This window comes from Pyrus communis, chromosome 6 (assembly GCF_963583255.1).
Source record: "Pyrus communis chromosome 6, drPyrComm1.1, whole genome shotgun sequence".
NCBI classification, from domain to species: Eukaryota; Viridiplantae; Streptophyta; class Magnoliopsida; order Rosales; family Rosaceae; genus Pyrus; species Pyrus communis.
Window position 1 is genome coordinate 10,852,812 of NC_084808.1, and position 19,315 is coordinate 10,872,126.

General features: G+C 41.2%; 1 protein-coding gene across 1 annotated transcript; it reads right to left on the bottom strand.

The window, feature by feature from the left end:
• Window positions 1–1,930: 1,930 nt before the first annotated feature.
• Window positions 1,931–3,086, bottom strand: LOC137737937 (probable xyloglucan endotransglucosylase/hydrolase protein 23). Its single transcript, XM_068477525.1, has 3 exons — window positions 2,805–3,086; window positions 2,425–2,618; window positions 1,931–2,324 (listed from the first exon to the last, which is right to left on the bottom strand). Exons 1-3 carry the CDS (start codon window positions 3,084–3,086, stop codon window positions 1,931–1,933), a joined length of 870 nt encoding a protein of 289 aa, XP_068333626.1.
• Between the last annotated feature and the right edge of the window lie 16,229 nt (window positions 3,087–19,315).

Below are 19,315 nucleotides of genomic sequence, written 5' to 3' on the forward strand. Positions count from 1 at the left end.
ATACATGCCCTCCAACTGTAAGAGTGGCTCTTCTTATTATTTTTTTTTAATAAATATTACTTTGTCAAAACCACATAGTTTTGGACCCTTAGTTTAATTAAAAATAAATAAAAATAAATAAATAAATAAATAATAAATAAATAAAACACCAAGAGCCAAAAAAATAAGTGCATGGATGATGGATATGTTACTCAAGGGAGTTAATAGCATGGAGCTCAAAGAATGACAAACTTCCATCATTATCATGTGGAGCTCTTTATTGCTATCGTTGATAAACAACTTGTGGAATTAAATAGTCGTTTTGATGAGGTAAATACATAGTTGCTTCTTTGTTTGGCAAGTTTGAGCCATGATGATTCATTCTTGCCTTTTGATGAACAAAAGCTAATATGTTTTGTGCAATTTTATCTGAATGAATTTACTACTTGTCAACTCTTGGCACTTGAAGATCAACTTGGGCATTATATTCTTGATATGCGTTCGAGTAGTGAATTTTCTCAATTGAAAAGAATTGGTAGCCTTGCAAAAAAAATGGTGGACATTGGGAGGAATAGAGTATATAATCATGTGTATTTGCTAATTACATTGGCTTTGGTTCTACCAGTTACTATTGCTTCAGTGGAGAGAGGTTTTTCCGCTACGAATATTGTGAAGACTCCATTGCAGAACCGAATGAGAGATCAATAGTTGAGTGATAGTATGATGGTTTATTTGTTCTATAAGTTATGAATGATGGAACTATAATTTAATTTTTAAGGTTATTATATGTCTAAGAAATGTTTGTAAACTTTTATTTGTGACCCCCCCAAAATATTTTTTATGGATCCATCATTGGATGCAACTACTTTCTTCAACGATGTGGTGTTGAAACGGATTGATAATCATAGCCATGATCTTCAATCACAGCGGAAAACTTGCTCCGGTGTCACTTGACGCAGTAGAGAAGCAAATGACCTAGGGAAATAGAAAGAATGGGATAGATACCTAGGAATCACTCAACCAGGGGCAACCGATTTGCTCAATGTCACCAATCGTGGATTCACTCAACATGACCAAGTCTAATACTTGATTTAAGGAAGGAGAAAAATCACTCTCTTCTTAGCTTTAATTCACTAATTGGGTACTTAACCTTACATATGGAGCCCTTTAAATAGGAGGTTACCTTACATTGGTAGGATAGACAATTATTAACATATTATAGTTACAATGCAACCTAATTAAAATAGATCAAAACATGACTTTGATAGATAAAAAACCACCAACATCGATATTTTATATAAGGACCATTCTTCTTGCAGTGCCTACATCACTAAGTGCTTGGGGAAACCCAGGAGACAGTTATGACCTTCTGGTCTGCTCTAATACAAATGGAGTTCCCTCTGTAGCCGATGAAATTTGATTGCCTTTAATATTGGGAATTTTCCGTTAATGTATTTGAATTTGTCGGTTTGAATGTTACGGTAGAAAGTTGCATCCCTAAGCCTAACGATATATAATCTAACAGGAAATTGAAACCATACTATTACACGTGATAATTAATGCCCGGCTTGTATTATATTCTGTTTCGTTTATTTTAATCGGAGGAGTTTAAATATTTTTAATTTTTTGAAAAGATTTATGAATAAAGGGCAACCTCAACCTAACATGGTTCTCCAATTTGCGAGAGTTAGGGGAACGTTTATCTATACGATTCTACTCTTGTTTTGCAAAGAAACTGTTTTCAAGACTCGACCCCATGACCTTTAGGTTAGAAGCAACATTTCCGTTGCACCAAAATGCGCACCACAAGGTGTCTTTAAAACAACAGAAGGGGACTGTATATATTGAAATGTTAAATTACGAAAGAACTAGAATTGATTATAGTTATGATACGTAGAGAAAACAATAAAAGAAATTAAATCAAAATAATTGCTACATGAAAGTACATCAGTTAAGATTTGCATTCAACAGGGAATTCCTGGGGAAATCGCTTTCCGTCAGTGCAGTAATTATAGATCATGTAGTTGTTTTGGACCCAGCTAAGCCTCTTCTTCCCAATTGAATCGAGCTCTTCTGATAGCCATGCATTACTTTGTGATGGTGAAGATTTGCATGAAGATGCTCCATTTGATGGCCAAACACAAGCGTTATCGGCAGTGAAATTCCTGTATGAAGCAGTGAAAGGAGCTCTACTCCAATCTGTTTTGATAAGTCCACCCCTTGTGGCCCAATCATCCGCATTCCAGAGGCTAGAGTGTATCCTCATTGGTTGGTGCTTTGGAAAAGGAACACCAACTGATTCGAAGTTCTTGAACTCTCTAATTGGAGTACCATCCACAGAGAAACTGTAACAGAAAAAGGAAAGAAAAAATTGTTAGAGAATTAATTAAAGCAAAAATTTTTGGAAAGATAAATATTGAAAATTTGGACAAGTGAGTTATTTACATTATGCAATGTGGATTCCAGAGGATGGAATAGGTGTGAAAGTCAGCCGTTGGGTCAAACCAGAGGTAGAATTGTTGCTCTCTGTTGCCTTTGCCTTGGCTAAAGACATTGGTGTGCAGAATGTAAGGGTCTCCAGTCAAGTTACCCAAGAACTCAAAATCTACCTCATCCCATGCTGATCCTTTTGATGATAACTGCAAGTGTTAACAACATTATTGTTAAATTGTTAATGAATCGATCAGAAAGGAATTCGAACCCTGGTGCAAACAAGAGGCGGACACACTGTCCTAGGGTTCCTAGCGAACAAGCCTAAGAATCTGTTATCAAATACTAGAAAACTTGAAGAGTGAAATGAGTTTTGAAAATGGATGAAAACATACATAGTAGGCTGTGACAGTGCCAGCAGAGTTTCCAGGGACAAGCTTGATCTGCATGTCAATCTTGCCGAACAAATACTCATTTTTGGATTCGAATGCAGAGCCAGAGACTTTGTCAAGTGAAAGAGTGAGAAGCTCGCCATTGTTGAGTATCTTAGCTCGACCGTCTCCCCATGTAATCTCAAATTCCTGGTTAAAGTTACCAGCAGAGGCAAATATTAAAGAGCTTATAGCACGAGAAGTCAGCAGCGTTAATAATGAAATAAGTGATTTGAAGGAAGCCATGGGTTTTGTTTGTAAATGGGGGTAGAAACTAGACAGCTATAAGGTGGTGAGTTTGATGTAGGTAGCAATGCATGGCTTAGGGTTTATGTAGTAATGGATGGAGCAGATGTGGTTTGGCTGAGGGGAAAGAGAATAGGATGGTCCAATTTGATAGCTGTGCCCAGTTAGCTCCTGAGCTCATCACATATGCAATATGCAAGGGGAACTGGAGCCAAAACCCAATAAACCGGATCGCGGGTTTTGAACAGATTTTATGTGAGGAAAGTGTTTGATGGGGGGGGTTTGGGATTGGGAACCTTCGGACTTTACCAACATTTTTTGCTTTTATCTGCCACCGACAATAGTGTCCTACCAAAGTCCACACGTGTGCATCCCAGCCAGGAGAAAACATGAGTACGCCACATTTTTTACCACATACTACAGAAAAGTGTATCTCTTACAAAAGACAATTCGACGTGAAAAACTTGGGCGACGAAATGTTCACATTTTTGTACCCCATAGTACGGTAATTGATATACAATACTACTACAGAAAAGTGTTCCTGACTAATTGAACGAAATACAATTCATCATGCAAAAATTTGAGCAACGAACATTTTGCCGCCCCTCTACACTTGGGCAAAGTTTGAGATGCAAACGTTTGCGGGACGAACAATAAAGCTTCATCACACATGAATGTTTACACAATGAAATTTAGGTTAGAAACACGACAAAAAACTTTGTCGCAAGAAACTTATCGTAAAAAAAAATACTTCGTGACACTAAAATTGAGGTGATGAAGCACCTTGTCACAACATGCTTAAGGTGACAAATGCCTTCACGGTGCTGAAGTTTAGGCGGCATACCAACTTCATGTCAAAAAACCTTGAGCGACTAGATACATTGTTGGGTAAACCAAAGCACAATGAAATCTTTACTCGCACATTTAGTTCTTGATATTTTTTTTGAATTAAAATTTCGTCGTGCTTACTTTTAAGCTACGAAATATGTACATTTTTTTTATTAATTTTATTTAATTAATTAATTTTTAATTAAATTGGATATTTTAATTAATTTAATGATTTAGTATTTAAAATACAAAATAATAATAATAATAAACAATGTACAAAAGCTATTAATATTATATATAGAAATGTACGTATAAAAAAAAATATATTATACTATCCTAATACAAAATGACTATGGAGGTGACGATTGGGAATTTGTTGGGTACAGCAACTGGGAACTCGGTGGCTGAGGTGGCTGGGAACTCGAAAATTTAATGCCTAAAAACTGGACAGTGTGTAAGATGTGGCTCATCTAGTTGCCCCAGACTGCAAGTTGCTGCTTCAGGTCCTGAACTTTCGCCATCCACGTGGCAACTTGTCCCGAGCTGTCTCTGGAAAGATGAAGCCAGTGTCACGGACTCGCACATTCTCCATTCCCCGATAAATCCTATTAGGCCTACAACCAAGGGTCTAGTCTAGTGTCTCAATCATGATCAGAAGTCTTGCATCCTCGGTCAGAGTCACCTCTTCTATACAGGTGTCTAGGGGAATCTACGAAGCAATCTCCTGGAGAAGAGCATTCTCCAGTAACCTGTAATAATTAAGAAAATACATTTAAAAAATTTCAATATTTATACACGAAAGAAAAAGGCAACAGTCAAACAAACTTACATTGAGCTACTCAGCTATCTCGGAATTTATAAATTGATATGCGTTAATTTTCTTTTTGAATTCATAAATATAGAAATTTAGATTATATGTGTGGAAAAAAAAAAATATTTGAAATTTGGCATATCCATTCCCAAGTTTAAATACAATGTAAATTATTTTTGTTTCCAAATTTCCGTAAGTGAGAGTTAAAAAAAAACAAAAAAACAAAAAACTCAACTATGAGTAGCCACCACTGACACACCCCGACCGAGATCAGGGCGTGCTGGCCGTCACACGAAGGTGACGTAACCATGTGCGCGTGCGGAAGCTAATTAAGAAGGTAATATAAAAGTACGAATAGTTAAAAACCTAATAACATACAAAGTACTAGTGTATGTGAGACACAATTCAGAGCAAGTCTACAACAGTCCAAAAGGAAAAGATACGACATATGTACACCCGAAGGTGACCCTACAATGGTGAGTGTCTGTCAGAAATTGCCGGGACGCCCTCTGGGGAAAACCACCGAACCTTCTAGACCACTAGAACCTGGAGGGGCGTAAAAACAAAAGCGTGAGTGGGCAAAAACAAAGTTCTTTGAAAACTCTTTAGCAAAACACATTCTAACCCCTCGCCGTAAAACCTGTATACTTCCCAGAAAGTGAACATATATTCGTATGTATAGATATGTCAATCATGTTCCACATATGCCATTCATGCTCACAATATGCCATTCATGCTTGAGAATATGCCACAATAGAATCTCATAATAAATGTAAATGCTCAAGCGTAAATCACATCACAATATATAATCTGGCAGCCGGGAGTCACCTAACGTGACATGTACCGCTGCACCTAGAGCTCCACGCTCAACTCAATCACTGAATCTGCACACGAGTCGGAACCACCTAACGTGGTCTGCACGACAAGCTGGGTGTAATATATATATGTATGCTCTAGTGCTACGATCACGTGAAGCTGGCGATAAATCGCGGGTCACCTACAAGTCGGAACCACCTAATGTGATCTCTACGACAGGCTTGCACCTAACTTGGATCCAAGACGAGCATGCGGTGCTGGTGAACATACACGTGAAGGCTGTGCCCTGGCCCTGGACGGGAGCACTAACACCGGGGGTGCAGATTATGAGCTCTCTAAGCATTTCAACTACTATTGCATAATAAACAGGAATGTATAACCACCTGAATACCGCTTACCTGGCACTTACCTGTGCATCCACAGCACCAAATACACATGTATATATGTATGTATGTCACCAATAATACATGCAATGATGCGTAAACAACATTCATATAATGCATGGCATAAAACAATAACCTTTTCTATTTAATTTCTGGGAATTAATATGTATATAGGTATATACGGAAAACAAAAGCCCACTCACTGATAATTAGAAGGGTCGTAGCCCCCCTGCCTCGAGTGTGAACGCTCGTCCTCGGAGAACGAATCACCTATACGCGACAAAGTTACGAAAACATTAATTTAAAAGCACCTAAGCAACTTCTCGTAATAACTTCTCATACATTGCTCAAATTGGACAAATGAATATACCAACGTGATCTACACAACCTCAGGATCACACCCATATTTTTAGAAAAATTTTTGGACCACGCACGCGCCCCCACGCGCCTGAACAGCCACGGACCTACGCGCCCCCACGCGCGGCCCACGTGCACTGCACACTGACGGCGTCAGTTGACGCCGTCAGGAATATTCCGTTAACTGACGGAATATTCCGTCAAATCTAACCGGATTCTGTCACTGCCGTTAGGAATATTCCGTTAGACTTAACGGAATATTCTCCTTTCTTCTCCGGCGAGACGCCGGCGCCGGCGACGGCGCCGGAAAACTGGGTAAAATTCTAACTTTGTTTTCTCCTTCGTTTTTCAACCATTTTTCACGTTCTTTATACCAAAATGAAGCTTAGGACTAGTAGAATCACGTTAGACTAGTTTTAAGGCCTAAAAGTTGCTAGATCATACCTGTCCACGACTTCAAAGTTCGGCCAACTTCGAACCTAGCCTTCCCGACGTCCAAATTCACCCAACGAACTACTCCGAGGCTCCTTGGGACCTCACAAGCACAACTACAAGCTTAGAAATTCCAAAAACAAGCTAGTTTAGGTTTGCATGAACAGTGTTCAAATCGGACCTCGTGATATCGACGTGAAAATGGTGTTTTCCTTACCTGAAAATGGCACCTTTGAACTCCTCTCAGCTCCACGAACACGATGGTGGTCTTAGTTTCTTGATTGGTGAAGGTTTGAGTTGGGTTGTATATATGGTCCGTGTGTTTGTATGAAGAAGAAGAAGAAAATGGCTCGGGGAGGAAGAGAGAGAGAGAGAGAGAAGACTGAGAAAAAGAGAGAGAGACTGAGAGACAGAGTGACAGAAAGTGAGGAAAAGAGGGAGGGAATCCCGGAAAGTGAGTGTGTGTGTGTGTGTGTGGGTGTGATCCAATACATTCCACACCACACCAACAACTAATAACGTGACAAAAACGATCTAGGGGTAAAATCGTAAATTCATACGTACGTTTTAATAAATCCCGGGACGGGATGTTACAACCTACCCTCCTTAATAGAATTTCGTCCCGAAATTCAAAACAACCTCATTTAACCCCTAGTGGTCGAAAAACAATCTAGGATACAATTCCCTCATTCGTTCTTCTGTCTCCCAAGTCGCTTCTTCAACCGAGTGATTCCTCCACAAAACTTTCACCAAATTCACCGTTTTGTTCCTCAGAACCTTCTCTTTCCAATCTAAGATCGTTAACGGTTCCTCGTCATACGTCAAATCTGGATTTATCTCTAACGGTTGAGGAGGTATCACATGCAACGGATCGGCAACATAATGTCGGAGCATAGACACGTGAAAAACGTTATGCACTTTAGCCAACTCCGGAGGCAACTCCAACCTGTAAGCTACCTCACCAACTCTTTCTGTGACTAAGTACGGTCCGATGTACCTGGGACTCAACTTTCCCTTCTTTCCAAATCGCACAACACCTCTCCATGGTGAAAGCTTCAGAAATACCCAATCTCCGACCTCATACGTTCTGTCCGTAACATGCCGATCTGCTAAACTTTTCTGCCTGTCCTGAGCTGCTTTCAGGTTAGACCTAATTACCTGAACATTTTGAGTAGTCTCCTCGATAATCTCCGGACCTACCAAGACTCTTTCGCCAACTTCTGACTAACATAACGGAGTGCGACAAGATCTACCATACAAAGCCTCAAATGGCGCCATGCCAATGCTCGAATGGAAACTGTTGTTGTAAGCAAATTCCATCAAATCTAATCGCTGGTGCCAAGCATCACTGAACTGTAACACCGATGCTCGCAGCATATCTTCCAAGGTCTGAATAGTTCTCTCAGACTGTCCGTCCGTTTGTGGATGATATGCCGTACTGTAAAGTAGTCTCGTACCCAAAGCTTCCTGAAAGGCTACCCAAAACTTTGATGTGAATCGTGGATCACGATCCGAGACAATACTTACAGGGACACCATGGTACTTCACAACCTTTGAGATAAACAACTCCGCTAACCGGCTCAAAGAGTACTTCTCTCTCACTGGAATGAAATGTGCCGACTTAGTGAGTCGATCAACGATCACCCAAATGCCATCAAAACCATTATGTGTACGCGGCAACTTGTACACAAAATCCATAGTGATATTTTCCCACTTCCACTCTGGAACGGGAAGCGGCTGTAACAATCCAAACGGCTTCTTTCTTTCTGCTTTAACCTGTTGACAAACAGCGCAACTACTCACATACTCAGCTATCTCCCTTTTTATACCCGGCCAATAGTAAAATGGTCGAATAGTATGATACATTTTAGTTGCCCCTGGGTGCATGGCATAAGCCGAGATATGTGCTTCATCGAGAATTTCCTTCTTCAACTCCACATTACTAGGCACGAACATTCTACCCTCTAACATCAACATGCCATCAGAATCACGAACTCTGAGATCTCGCCTCTTTCCTTGATCTCGAGCTCGGATTAGTTCTTGAATCTGTTCATCAGCTACCTGAGCTTCAAGCACCCGATCAACTAAGATTGGCCTAACTTGAAAATTAGCAAGTAATGCCACTTCTCGATCTTCTGCTTCTAACCTTACTCCCGTAGCACGTAAGTCCACCAAAAGAGGAATACGACTAGCGTACAACGCATTGATACGGCCATGTGACTTCCTGCTAAGTGCATCGGCTACTACGTTCGCACGACCAGGGTGATAGTCAATCGTGCAATCGTAATCGCTGAGCAACTCTAACCACCTCCGTTGACGAAGATTAAGTTCCTTCTGGGTGAAGAGATACTGAAGACTCTTGTGATCTGTGAAGATCCTACATTTCTCTCCGTAAAGATAATGTCTCCACAACTTCAACGCAAAGATGATAGCAGCCAACTCCAAATCATGTGTAGGGTAATTCATCTCATGGGTTTTCAACTGCCGCGAAGCATAAGCAATCACCCTACCATGTTGCATCAATACACATCCCAGACCATTCAAGGAAGCATCGCTATAAACCTCGAAATCACCACTATCGTCCGGGAGTGTCAAAACAGGTGCATGAGTGAGACAATGCTTCAACTGCTGGAAACTTTGCTCACACTTATCATTCCACTCAAACTTAACATCTTTCCTTGTTAACCTCGTCAGTGGCAAGGCAATTACCGAAAAATCCTTAACGAATCTCCGATAATATCCCGCCAAACCAATGAAACTTCTCACTTCAGTGACGGTTCGTGGTTGCTCCCAACTCTCCACAGCTGCAACCTTCTGAGGATCAACCAGAATACCTTGAGCAGAAATGATGTGCCCCAAAAACGCGACTTGATCTAACCAGAACTGGCACTTGCTAAACTTAGCATACAATTGGTGTTCCCTCAACCTTTTCAACACCAAAGTAAGATGTCGGACATGCTCCGCTTTGGATTTAGAATACACCAGAATATCGTCAATGAAGACAATAACAAATCTATCCAGGTAAGGCTGAAATACCCGGTTCATTAAATCCATAAAAGCTGCTGGTGCATTCGTCAACCCAAACGGCATAACCAAAAACTCGTAATGACCGTAACGAGTCCTGAACGCCGTCTTAGGAACATCATCCCTACTAATCTTCAGCTGATAGTACCCAGACCTCAAGTCTATCTTAGAAAATACACAAGCACCTCTCAGCTGATCAAACAAATCATCGATACGAGGCAATGGATAACGGTTTTTAATCGTCACCCGATTCAATTGCCTGTAGTCGATACACAGCCTCAAAGTCCCATCTTTCTTTTTCAAAAACAACACTGGAGCGCCCCAAGGTGAAGTACTAGGCTGAATGAATCCCTTATCCACTAATTCCTGTAATTGCACTTTCAATTCCCTTAACTCAGCAGGAGCCATACGATAAGGAGTTAAAGAAATAGGATTGGTACCTGGAAGCAACTCAACATTGAACTCCACATCTCGATCAGGGGGTAAACCAGGTAAATCTTCAGGAAAAGCATCAGGGAAGTGTCTAACCACTCTCACATCCTCAATTCTGCTAGGAACGGTCTCCTCTAGCACAACATGAGCTAGATACCCCTGACAACCTTTAGTCAACAACTTCTTCGCTCGCAAAGCCGAAATAACACCATGTCTTACTCCACTCTGCTCACCCACAAAAGTAACCTCAGGTAATCCAGGGCGGTGAAACGTAACTACTTTCCCGTAACAATCAATGTTGGCACGATAGAAGTGCAACCAATCGTTGCCCAAAATCACATCAAAATCGACAATATCTAACGGGATAAGATCAGCGGGCATAACAACACCCTCTACTATCACTGGACATCCTGGGTATAAACAATCTACAACACATCTCTCTCCTCTAGGCATAGCGAATTCTAAATCGTACCCTAGAGGTGTGGGGCGAGGTTGCGTTACTTGAGCAAATGTATGAGAAATAACGGAATGTGTAGCTCCACAATCAATTAAGACTCTAGCAAAATAACCAAGAATGTTTAACGTACCCATTATCAAGTCCGGGTTGTTCTGAGCATCCTGCAGGGAAATATTGTGAATACGCCCTTGGCCCTGCTGTCGTCCGCCACGACCTCTGCTCGCTTGAACACCGCGACCTTGAGCTCCACGCCCTTGACTGGGCTGACCCATCTGTCTCGAAGACCCTGCACTACTAGTAGCATTCTCATTCTGCTGATACTGTCCTCCTTGGTACCACTGAGAACCACCCGTTGGAGCTGGAGGATACGGCATGTAATTGCTGGGATACGAGGGATAACCACCTTGTGAATACGGGTCCTGGGGGTACTGATACGGTCCCGGAGCATAGGGAACAACATCATCCTGATAGTGATAGGCACCACCTCTACCTGCTTGCCCATAAGTACTCGGACCCTGGATTTGCCGAATCGGTGCAGGTGGCGGCGGAAAGGTCTGTTGCGGCTTCTGCTGCTGACCCTGGGGACAATCCACCGCTCTATGTCCCGTCCGTCCACACGTGAAACAAGCACCGCTGATCTGCCTGCACTCGCCGAAGTGTCGGTTATTACACCTACGGCAAAATGGGGGTCGGTTTCGGCCACCATCACCTTGTCTCTGGCCTCGAGCACTTCCATAAAACCTACCTCCACGTCCTTGTCCAGAGGCACTGAAACCACCGCTAGACGAACTCGAACTGGCACCACCCCTTTTAAAGTTCTGAGTTTGGCGAGGCCCAAGCGACACTTGACTTTTCCCTCTGTCATCTTTCTTTTCGTCACTGTCACTAGACATATTCTCTGAGTCCTCTACCCTCAACAGTATCTCATAAAACTCCTGGTAGGACTCACAGTGAGTAGTAGTGGCCATAGAACGCCATCTCTTCCTAGTGCCCAAGCGAAAACGACGAAGCATCTCCGCCGGATTACCAGCGACATCAGGATAGTAACGAGATAAATCGGTGAACTTACGATAATACTCGTTAGCCGTCATTTTTCGCTGTTTTAACTCAGTGAATTCCTGTTTCTTACGGTCGATATACTCAGGGGGTACAAATCTCCTTTGAAACACGTCTTTGAAAACATTCCAATCGGTCCTCTGAGCTGGAGTCAACCTCCGAAGTTCTTGTTCCCACCAAGCTGCAGACTCCATCTCCAGAAACCAAGAGGTTGTCTCAACCCACCTATCCATAGGAAGGTTCCCCTGGTTATGTAACACACGAAAAGTCTTCTCTATGTGTTCTAACCAACGTTCTGCGCCTTCGTGACCCTCATTACCTTTAAACTTATCCAACTTCAGGTTATACATAGTCTCCAGATGAGTCCTCTGGGGAGGGCGCATCACTGTTTGAAGGGCTGTGGCAATCACTTCCCCCAACTGAGTAAGATCAGGGAAACTAGACTCATCTGAGCGACGTGGTTCCCGACGAGGCGGCATGATTCTGACAGAAGACACCAACTATTAGAATACTCACAAAGACACAGGACTGCCAAAACCTAGGCTCTGATACCAAGCTGACACATCCGAACCCGCCATTACCAAGATATTGTCCGCTTTGGCATTCCCTGGCCCGAAGGCAGGGCTACCGCACGGCTTTGTTCCTGTGGAACCGGTACCTCCAGCCGAAGCCAGCGCCGTCGCCACAAAACGCGTCTTGGTAACCAACAAGGTTGCGAATGGATATATAAGGCCAGGACTCGACCCTCGTGTGGCCGATGTGGGATAGGTTTACCAAGCCTATGTCTATTGTCACATCCGAACCCGCCGTTACCAAGATATTGTCCGCTTTGGCATTCCCTGGCCCGAAGGCAGGGCTACCGCACGGCTTTGTTCCTGTGGAACCGGTACCTCCAGCCGAAGCCAGCGCCGTCGCCACAAAACGCGTCTTGGTAACCAACAAGGTTGCGAATGGATATATAAGGCCAGGACTCGACCCTCGTGTGGCCGATGTGGGATAGGTTTACCAAGCCTATCCACCCCCCTTAGGGAACCCGACGTCCCCGTCGGCACACCACCAGCACGAGTCCGGCTCTGATACCAAGCTGACACACCCCGACCGAGATCAGGGCGTGCTGGCCGTCACACGAAGGTGACGTAACCATGTGCGCGTGCGGAAGCTAATTAAGAAGGTAATATAAAAGTACGAATAGTTAAAAACCTAATAACATACAAAGTACTAGTGTATGTGAGACACAATTCAGAGCAAGTCTACAACAGTCCAAAAGGAAAAGATACGACATATGTACACCCGAAGGTGACCCTACAATGGTGAGTGTCTGTCAGAAATTGCCGGGACGCCCTCTGGGGAAAACCACCGAACCTTCTAGACCACTAGAACCTGGAGGGGCGCAAAAACAAAAGCGTGAGTGGGCAAAAACAAAGTTCTTTGAAAACTCTTTAGCAAAACACATTCTAACCCCTCGCCGTAAAACCTGTATACTTCCCAGAAAGTGAACATATATTCGTATGTATAGATATGTCAATCATGTTCCACATATGCCATTCATGCTCACAATATGCCATTCATGCTTGAGAATATGCCACAATAGAATCTCATAATAAATGTAAATGCTCAAGCGTAAATCACATCACAATATATAATCTGGCAGCCGGGAGTCACCTAACGTGACATGTACCGCTGCACCTAGAGCTCCACGCTCAACTCAATCACTGAATCTGCACACGAGTCGGAACCACCTAACGTGGTCTGCACGACAAGCTGGGTGTAATATATATATGTATGCTCTAGTGCTACGATCACGTGAAGCTGGCGATAAATCGCGGGTCACCTACAAGTCGGAACCACCTAATGTGATCTCTACGACAGGCTTGCACCTAACTTGGATCCAAGACGAGCATGCGGTGCTGGTGAACATACACGTGAAGGCTGTGCCCTGGCCCTGGACGGGAGCACTAACACCGGGGGTGCAGATTATGAGCTCTCTAAGCATTTCAACTACTATTGCATAATAAACAGGAATGTATAACCACCTGAATACCGCTTACCTGGCACTTACCTGTGCATCCACATCACCAAATACACATGTATATATGTATGTATGTCACCAATAATACATGCAATGATGCGTAAACAACATTCATATAATGCATGGCATAAAACAATAACCTTTTCTATTTAATTTCTGGGAATTAATATGTATATAGGTATATACGGAAAACAAAAGCCCACTCACTGATAATTAGAAGGGTCGTAGCCCCCCTGCCTCGAGTGTGAACGCTCGTCCTCGGAGAACGAATCACCTATACGCGACAAAGTTACGAAAACATTAATTTAAAAGCACCTAAGCAACTTCTCGTAATAACTTCTCATACATTGCTCAAATTGGACAAATGAATATACCAACGTGATCTACACAACCTCAGGATCACACCCATATTTTTAGAAAAATTTTTGGACCACGCACGCGCCCCCACGCGCCTGAACAGCCACGGACCTACGCACCCCCACGCGTGGCCCACGTGCACTGCACACTGACGGCGTCAGTTGACGCCGTCAGGAATATTCCGTTAACTGACGGAATATTCCGTCAAATCTAACCGGATTCTGTCACTGCCGTTAGGAATATTCCGTTAGACTTAACGGAATATTCTCCTTTCTTCTCCGGCGAGACGCCGGCGCCGGCGACGGCGCCGGAAAACTGGGTAAAATTCTAACTTTGTTTTCTCCTTCGTTTTTCAACCATTTTTCACGTTCTTTATACCAAAATGAAGCTTAGGACTAGTAGAATCACGTTAGACTAGTTTTAAGGCCTAAAAGTTGCTAGATCATACCTGTCCACGACTTCAAAGTTCGGCCAACTTCGAACCTAGCCTTCCCGACGTCCAAATTCACCCAACGAACTACTCCGAGGCTCCTTGGGACCTCACAAGCACAACTACAAGCTTAGAAATTCCAAAAACAAGCTAGTTTAGGTTTGCATGAACAGTGTTCAAATCGGACCTCGTGATATCGACGTGAAAATGGTGTTTTCCTTACCTGAAAATGGCACCTTTGAACTCCTCTCAGCTCCACGAACACGATGGTGGTCTTAGTTTCTTGATTGGTGAAGGTTTGAGTTGGGTTGTATATATGGTCCGTGTGTTTGTATGAAGAAGAAGAAGAAAATGGCTCGGGGAGGAAGAGAGAGAGAGAGAGAGAAGACTGAGAAAAAGAGAGAGAGGCTGAGAGACAGAGTGACAGAAAGTGAGGAAAAGAGGGAGGGAATCCCGGAAAGTGAGTGTGTGTGTGTGTGTGTGGGTGTGATCCAATACATTCCACACCACACCAACAACTAATAACGTGACAAAAACGATCTAGGGGTAAAATCGTAAATTCATACGTACGTTTTAATAAATCCCGGGACGGGATGTTACAACCACACACCATTTTTGTCGTTGCCGCCACCACCCACCAACGTCACCATCACAATAGGGCTGGCCCTGAGAATTTGGGGGCCCTAGATGAGCCTTCAAAGTGGAGCCATAGAGTTATCTGACCTTTGTGTACATTAATATGTATAAAAAAAGAATTAACTAAATACATGAAAAAGTCTATTTCGATGTCAAAGATCACTAAAAATTAAAATTAAAAGAAGAAAGACATACTAACATTACTTAAATATTACATGTCTCACGTTTCAGACACAAATGTACTAGTAATTAATTAGTCTACATAATCTAATTTTCAACCAATTCTTTTTCAATTGATAAAATAGCTGACCCGTTCAATCTTTCTTGTGACATAGTTGATCGAAGATAAGATTTCATCAACTTTAATTTTGAAAAACTTCTTTTTGCAGAGGCAACTGAAACTTGCATGGTTAACAAAATTCTATAAGCAACCCATGCATTTGGGGAAAAAAAACATCCAATTTTCTTAGATATTTCAACACTTCCATTGCCCGATTGATTTCTTTCCATAAAATTGCTGTCAAGATTCTCAACTCTAGAAATAAGTATTTCCATCCATATCAAAACGCTCACCATGTGAAGACCAAGAGAGAAAAGCAACAGTTTTTGTGAAAACGTACAGCGAGATAAAGTGAGTGAGGTTGTATCGAGAAAATACTAGCATTTGATTTTTAAATTTTAACGAGATTTGAAAGAGTAAAATTATAGTTCCATTTGGGTTAGGGAAAAGAAAAAAAAAACAGTAAAATTCTTTCTAATGAAAAAAAAAAAAATATATATATATATACACACACACACAAGCCCCTTAAGGGAAGGGATCTCTATTTTTTTTTCAAAAAAAAAAGGGATTAATTGTGAGACCTGCTCCACATTGAACTTCAACAATCTGAACCATCTATTTTTAAGTCTCGATTCATATATCATCCTTATAAAAATTCAATTTAATCCGAAATCGTTTGTCTATTTAATTATCACCATGAAATTTTTGTTGCAAGTTACATATTTATATAGTAGTTAAAGTGTAAATCTGTTGTCCCACATTGATGAAGTGCATATGTAATTCCAATTGTAACTCCTATATATACTCCACTTTAAAGATTAATGTATATACAAGAAATTCCTAAATATTGTCATATATATTTTTAGTATTTTACCATATTTAATTCAACTTGGCATCAGAGCAGTTCGCTCTTGGTGACCTGTGTGCTTTAATTTTGTGCCCACTTTTCTTAGTATTGTGACAAAAAAAAAAAATTGAATAGTGCCGAGAATAGTACCGTGCTATAGTGTCGTGAACAATGCATTGCTGTGGTACCAGAACAGTGATTCTGCTACAGTATTTTGGTAAATTGTCTTAATTCCGCTTCGTATCTTTTGTGCCTTTATTGTTCATGTTTTAGCTAAATGGCTCAATACAAATATATGGATATTTGATACTGGGGCTATTGATCATGTGACTGGTGACCCTTGAGTGTTTGATGAGTTATGTGACTATGTTCGTGATTCGTATATTACTATTACAAATGGAGCATCTTCCCCTGTAAAGGGTGAAGGCATTATCTCTCTCATTCCGACCTTATCACTAGTCCATGCTTTACTTGTTCCCAATGTTAAGTGCAATCTTTTGTTGGTGGGAAAACTACTTGATACCTTATATTTTTCTACTTAATTCTACCCCACGTATTGTTATTTTCAAGACATTCAAACTCAGAAGGTAATTGGTTATGGTAAAAGAATTAGGGGTTTGTACATCTTGACTATGGAGGATATTGTTGCTTCATGTTCAAATAATCATCAAGTTCTAAGTGCTAAAGTAGATGACAAACATCAAATTTGGTTATGGCATCAATGTTTGGGACATCCATCATTCAGTTATACGAAGCATCTATTTCCTTCTTTGTATCGCACTTGTAGTGATTCAGAGTTCAAGTGTGAAACATGTGTCATGGCTAAGAGTCATCGTGCTGCCTTTCCCATAAGTGATTCTAAGGCTACTTTGCCATTTGATTTGATACATTATGATGTGTGGGGTCCCGTGAAGATTACTTCTAATGGATTTCATTGGTTTGCTACTTGTACTCGATTAATTTGGGTGTTCTTGATGAAGAATAAGAGTGATATCCCTTTACTTCTTCAAGAATTTTGTGCAATGGTGTCTACTCAGTTTTAGACCAAAGTTAAGGTCTTCAGGTCTGACAACGGAGGAGAATATGTGAATCACACTTTGACATGCTTTTTTCGTGATTACGGTATTATTCACTAGACGACTACTCTGCTTACACTCAAACAAAATGGTGTGTCCGAATAGAAGAATAGTCAAATAATGGAGGTTGCTCACTCCTTGATGTTGGATAAATATGTTCCTAATCATTTGTGGGGTCATGCTATTTTGGCTGTTGTGTACTTGATAAATCGTGTTCCAAGTAGGGTTCTTGATTTTCAGACACCGTTTGATGTGCTACAAAAATATGTTTCTCCTGTTGCTATATCCAAACTTCCTCCGAAGGTGTTTGGGTGTGTGGCATATTGCATGTCTACTTTCATCAGCGGAGTAAACTTGATGCATGTGTTTTTCGATGTGTATTTATTGGATATGCTAACAATAAAAAAGGCCATAAGTGTTATCATCCTCTGACTCATAAAACTTATATTACCATGGGTGTCGCCTTCCATGAGGAAGTTCCGTATTTTGTGAAGCCCTCTTATGACTCCCCACTTCAAGGGGAAATAGGGAGTGAAGTGCAGATTTGAAGAAATCATATGGATGATGTGTTACAGGCAGAGTTAGGGATAGAACCTGTTATGCTACGTGATATTGACCAGTCGGTTATAGATGGCGATCGGTCAACTATCATTCCCGAGACTATTTCTATTGACGACTTGTCGGATATGCCCAACGAGTCGCCTGTTATTGGTATGTCTGACGAATTACCTTTTGATGACTAGTTGCTTGCTGCTAGTATGACTAACAAGTTACTTGTTGATGATTCTTCTAATGGTTTGATACAAGATCGAAACACACATGAGGTAAATTCTGATGATTTTTCTACTTGTCAGTTGCCTCCACGAGTTAATTGTGGAAAACCTAAAGTACAATATGAGCTTGATATGCATGCCAAAACCAAGTATCCTATCAACAACTATGTATCTACTTATCGTTTTTTCAAACCATGTGCACCTTACATATGTCAGCTATCTAGTGTATCAGTTCCAACAAGATTGCAGAATGCTTTGTCTGACCCTAAATGGGTTAATGCCATAAATGTTAAGATGGAAGCTTTGGAAAAGAATTCCATTTGGGATTTGGTTTCGTTGCCAAATAGGAAGAAAACTGTTAGATATGGATGGGTGTTCACGATTAAGCAAAAAGCAGATGTTTCTATTGACCGGTACAAAGCCAGATTAGTTGCTAAGGGTTATGCTCAAACCTATGATGTGGACTATTAGGAGACTTTTGCTCCTATTACCAAACTTAACACTATATGTGTTCTTCTGTCCTTAGCAGCAAACCAGGACTGGCCCTTATTACAATTTGATGTTAAGAATGCTTTCCTTCATGGTGATCTTAAGGATGAAGTTTATATGGATCTCCCACCTGGTATAGGTACATATCCTGAAAAAGGTGTTGTGTGCAGATTAAAAAAGGCTTTGTATGGTTTGAAACAATCTCCTAGAGCATAGTTTAGGAGGTTTACAAGTTCAATGAAGAAGTTTAGGTATTTTCAGAGTCATTCAGATCATACTTTGTTTCTAAAGCGACGAAATAGTAAACTAACTGCATTGATTATTTATGTTGATAACATGATAGTGACTGGTGATGATCAAGAGGAGGTACAACGAATTCAAAAGTACCTAGCTATTGAATTTGAGATGAAAAAATTGGGTGAATTAAAGTATTTTTTTTGGAATTGAGGTTGCATGATCCAAGCATGGTATTTTTGCTATCTCAACGGAAGTATGTTCTTAATTTATTAGCTGAAACAAGTATGTTAGATTGCAAACCTGTTGATACTCCAATTAAGCAGAATCATTGTCTGGGCTTATTTCTAGATCAAGTTCATACTCATAAGGAACGGTATCAAAGGCTTGTGGGAAGATTAATTTATTTGTCTCACACTTGCCCCGACATTGCTTATGCAGTTAGTGTGGTAAGTCAGTTTATGCGCTTACCTAGTGAAGCT

Coding starts and splice junctions, on each gene's coding strand:
- LOC137737937 (XM_068477525.1), bottom strand. CDS start 3,086: ATGGCTTCCTTCAAATCACTTATTTCATTATTAACGCTGCTGACTTCT. Junction 2,619..2,804: donor GCACTGTCACAGCCTACTAT/GTATGTTTTCAT, acceptor TAACACTTGCAG/TTATCATCAAAAGGATCAGC. Junction 2,325..2,424: donor TGGAATCCACATTGCATAAT/GTAAATAACTCA, acceptor TTTCTGTTACAG/TTTCTCTGTGGATGGTACTC.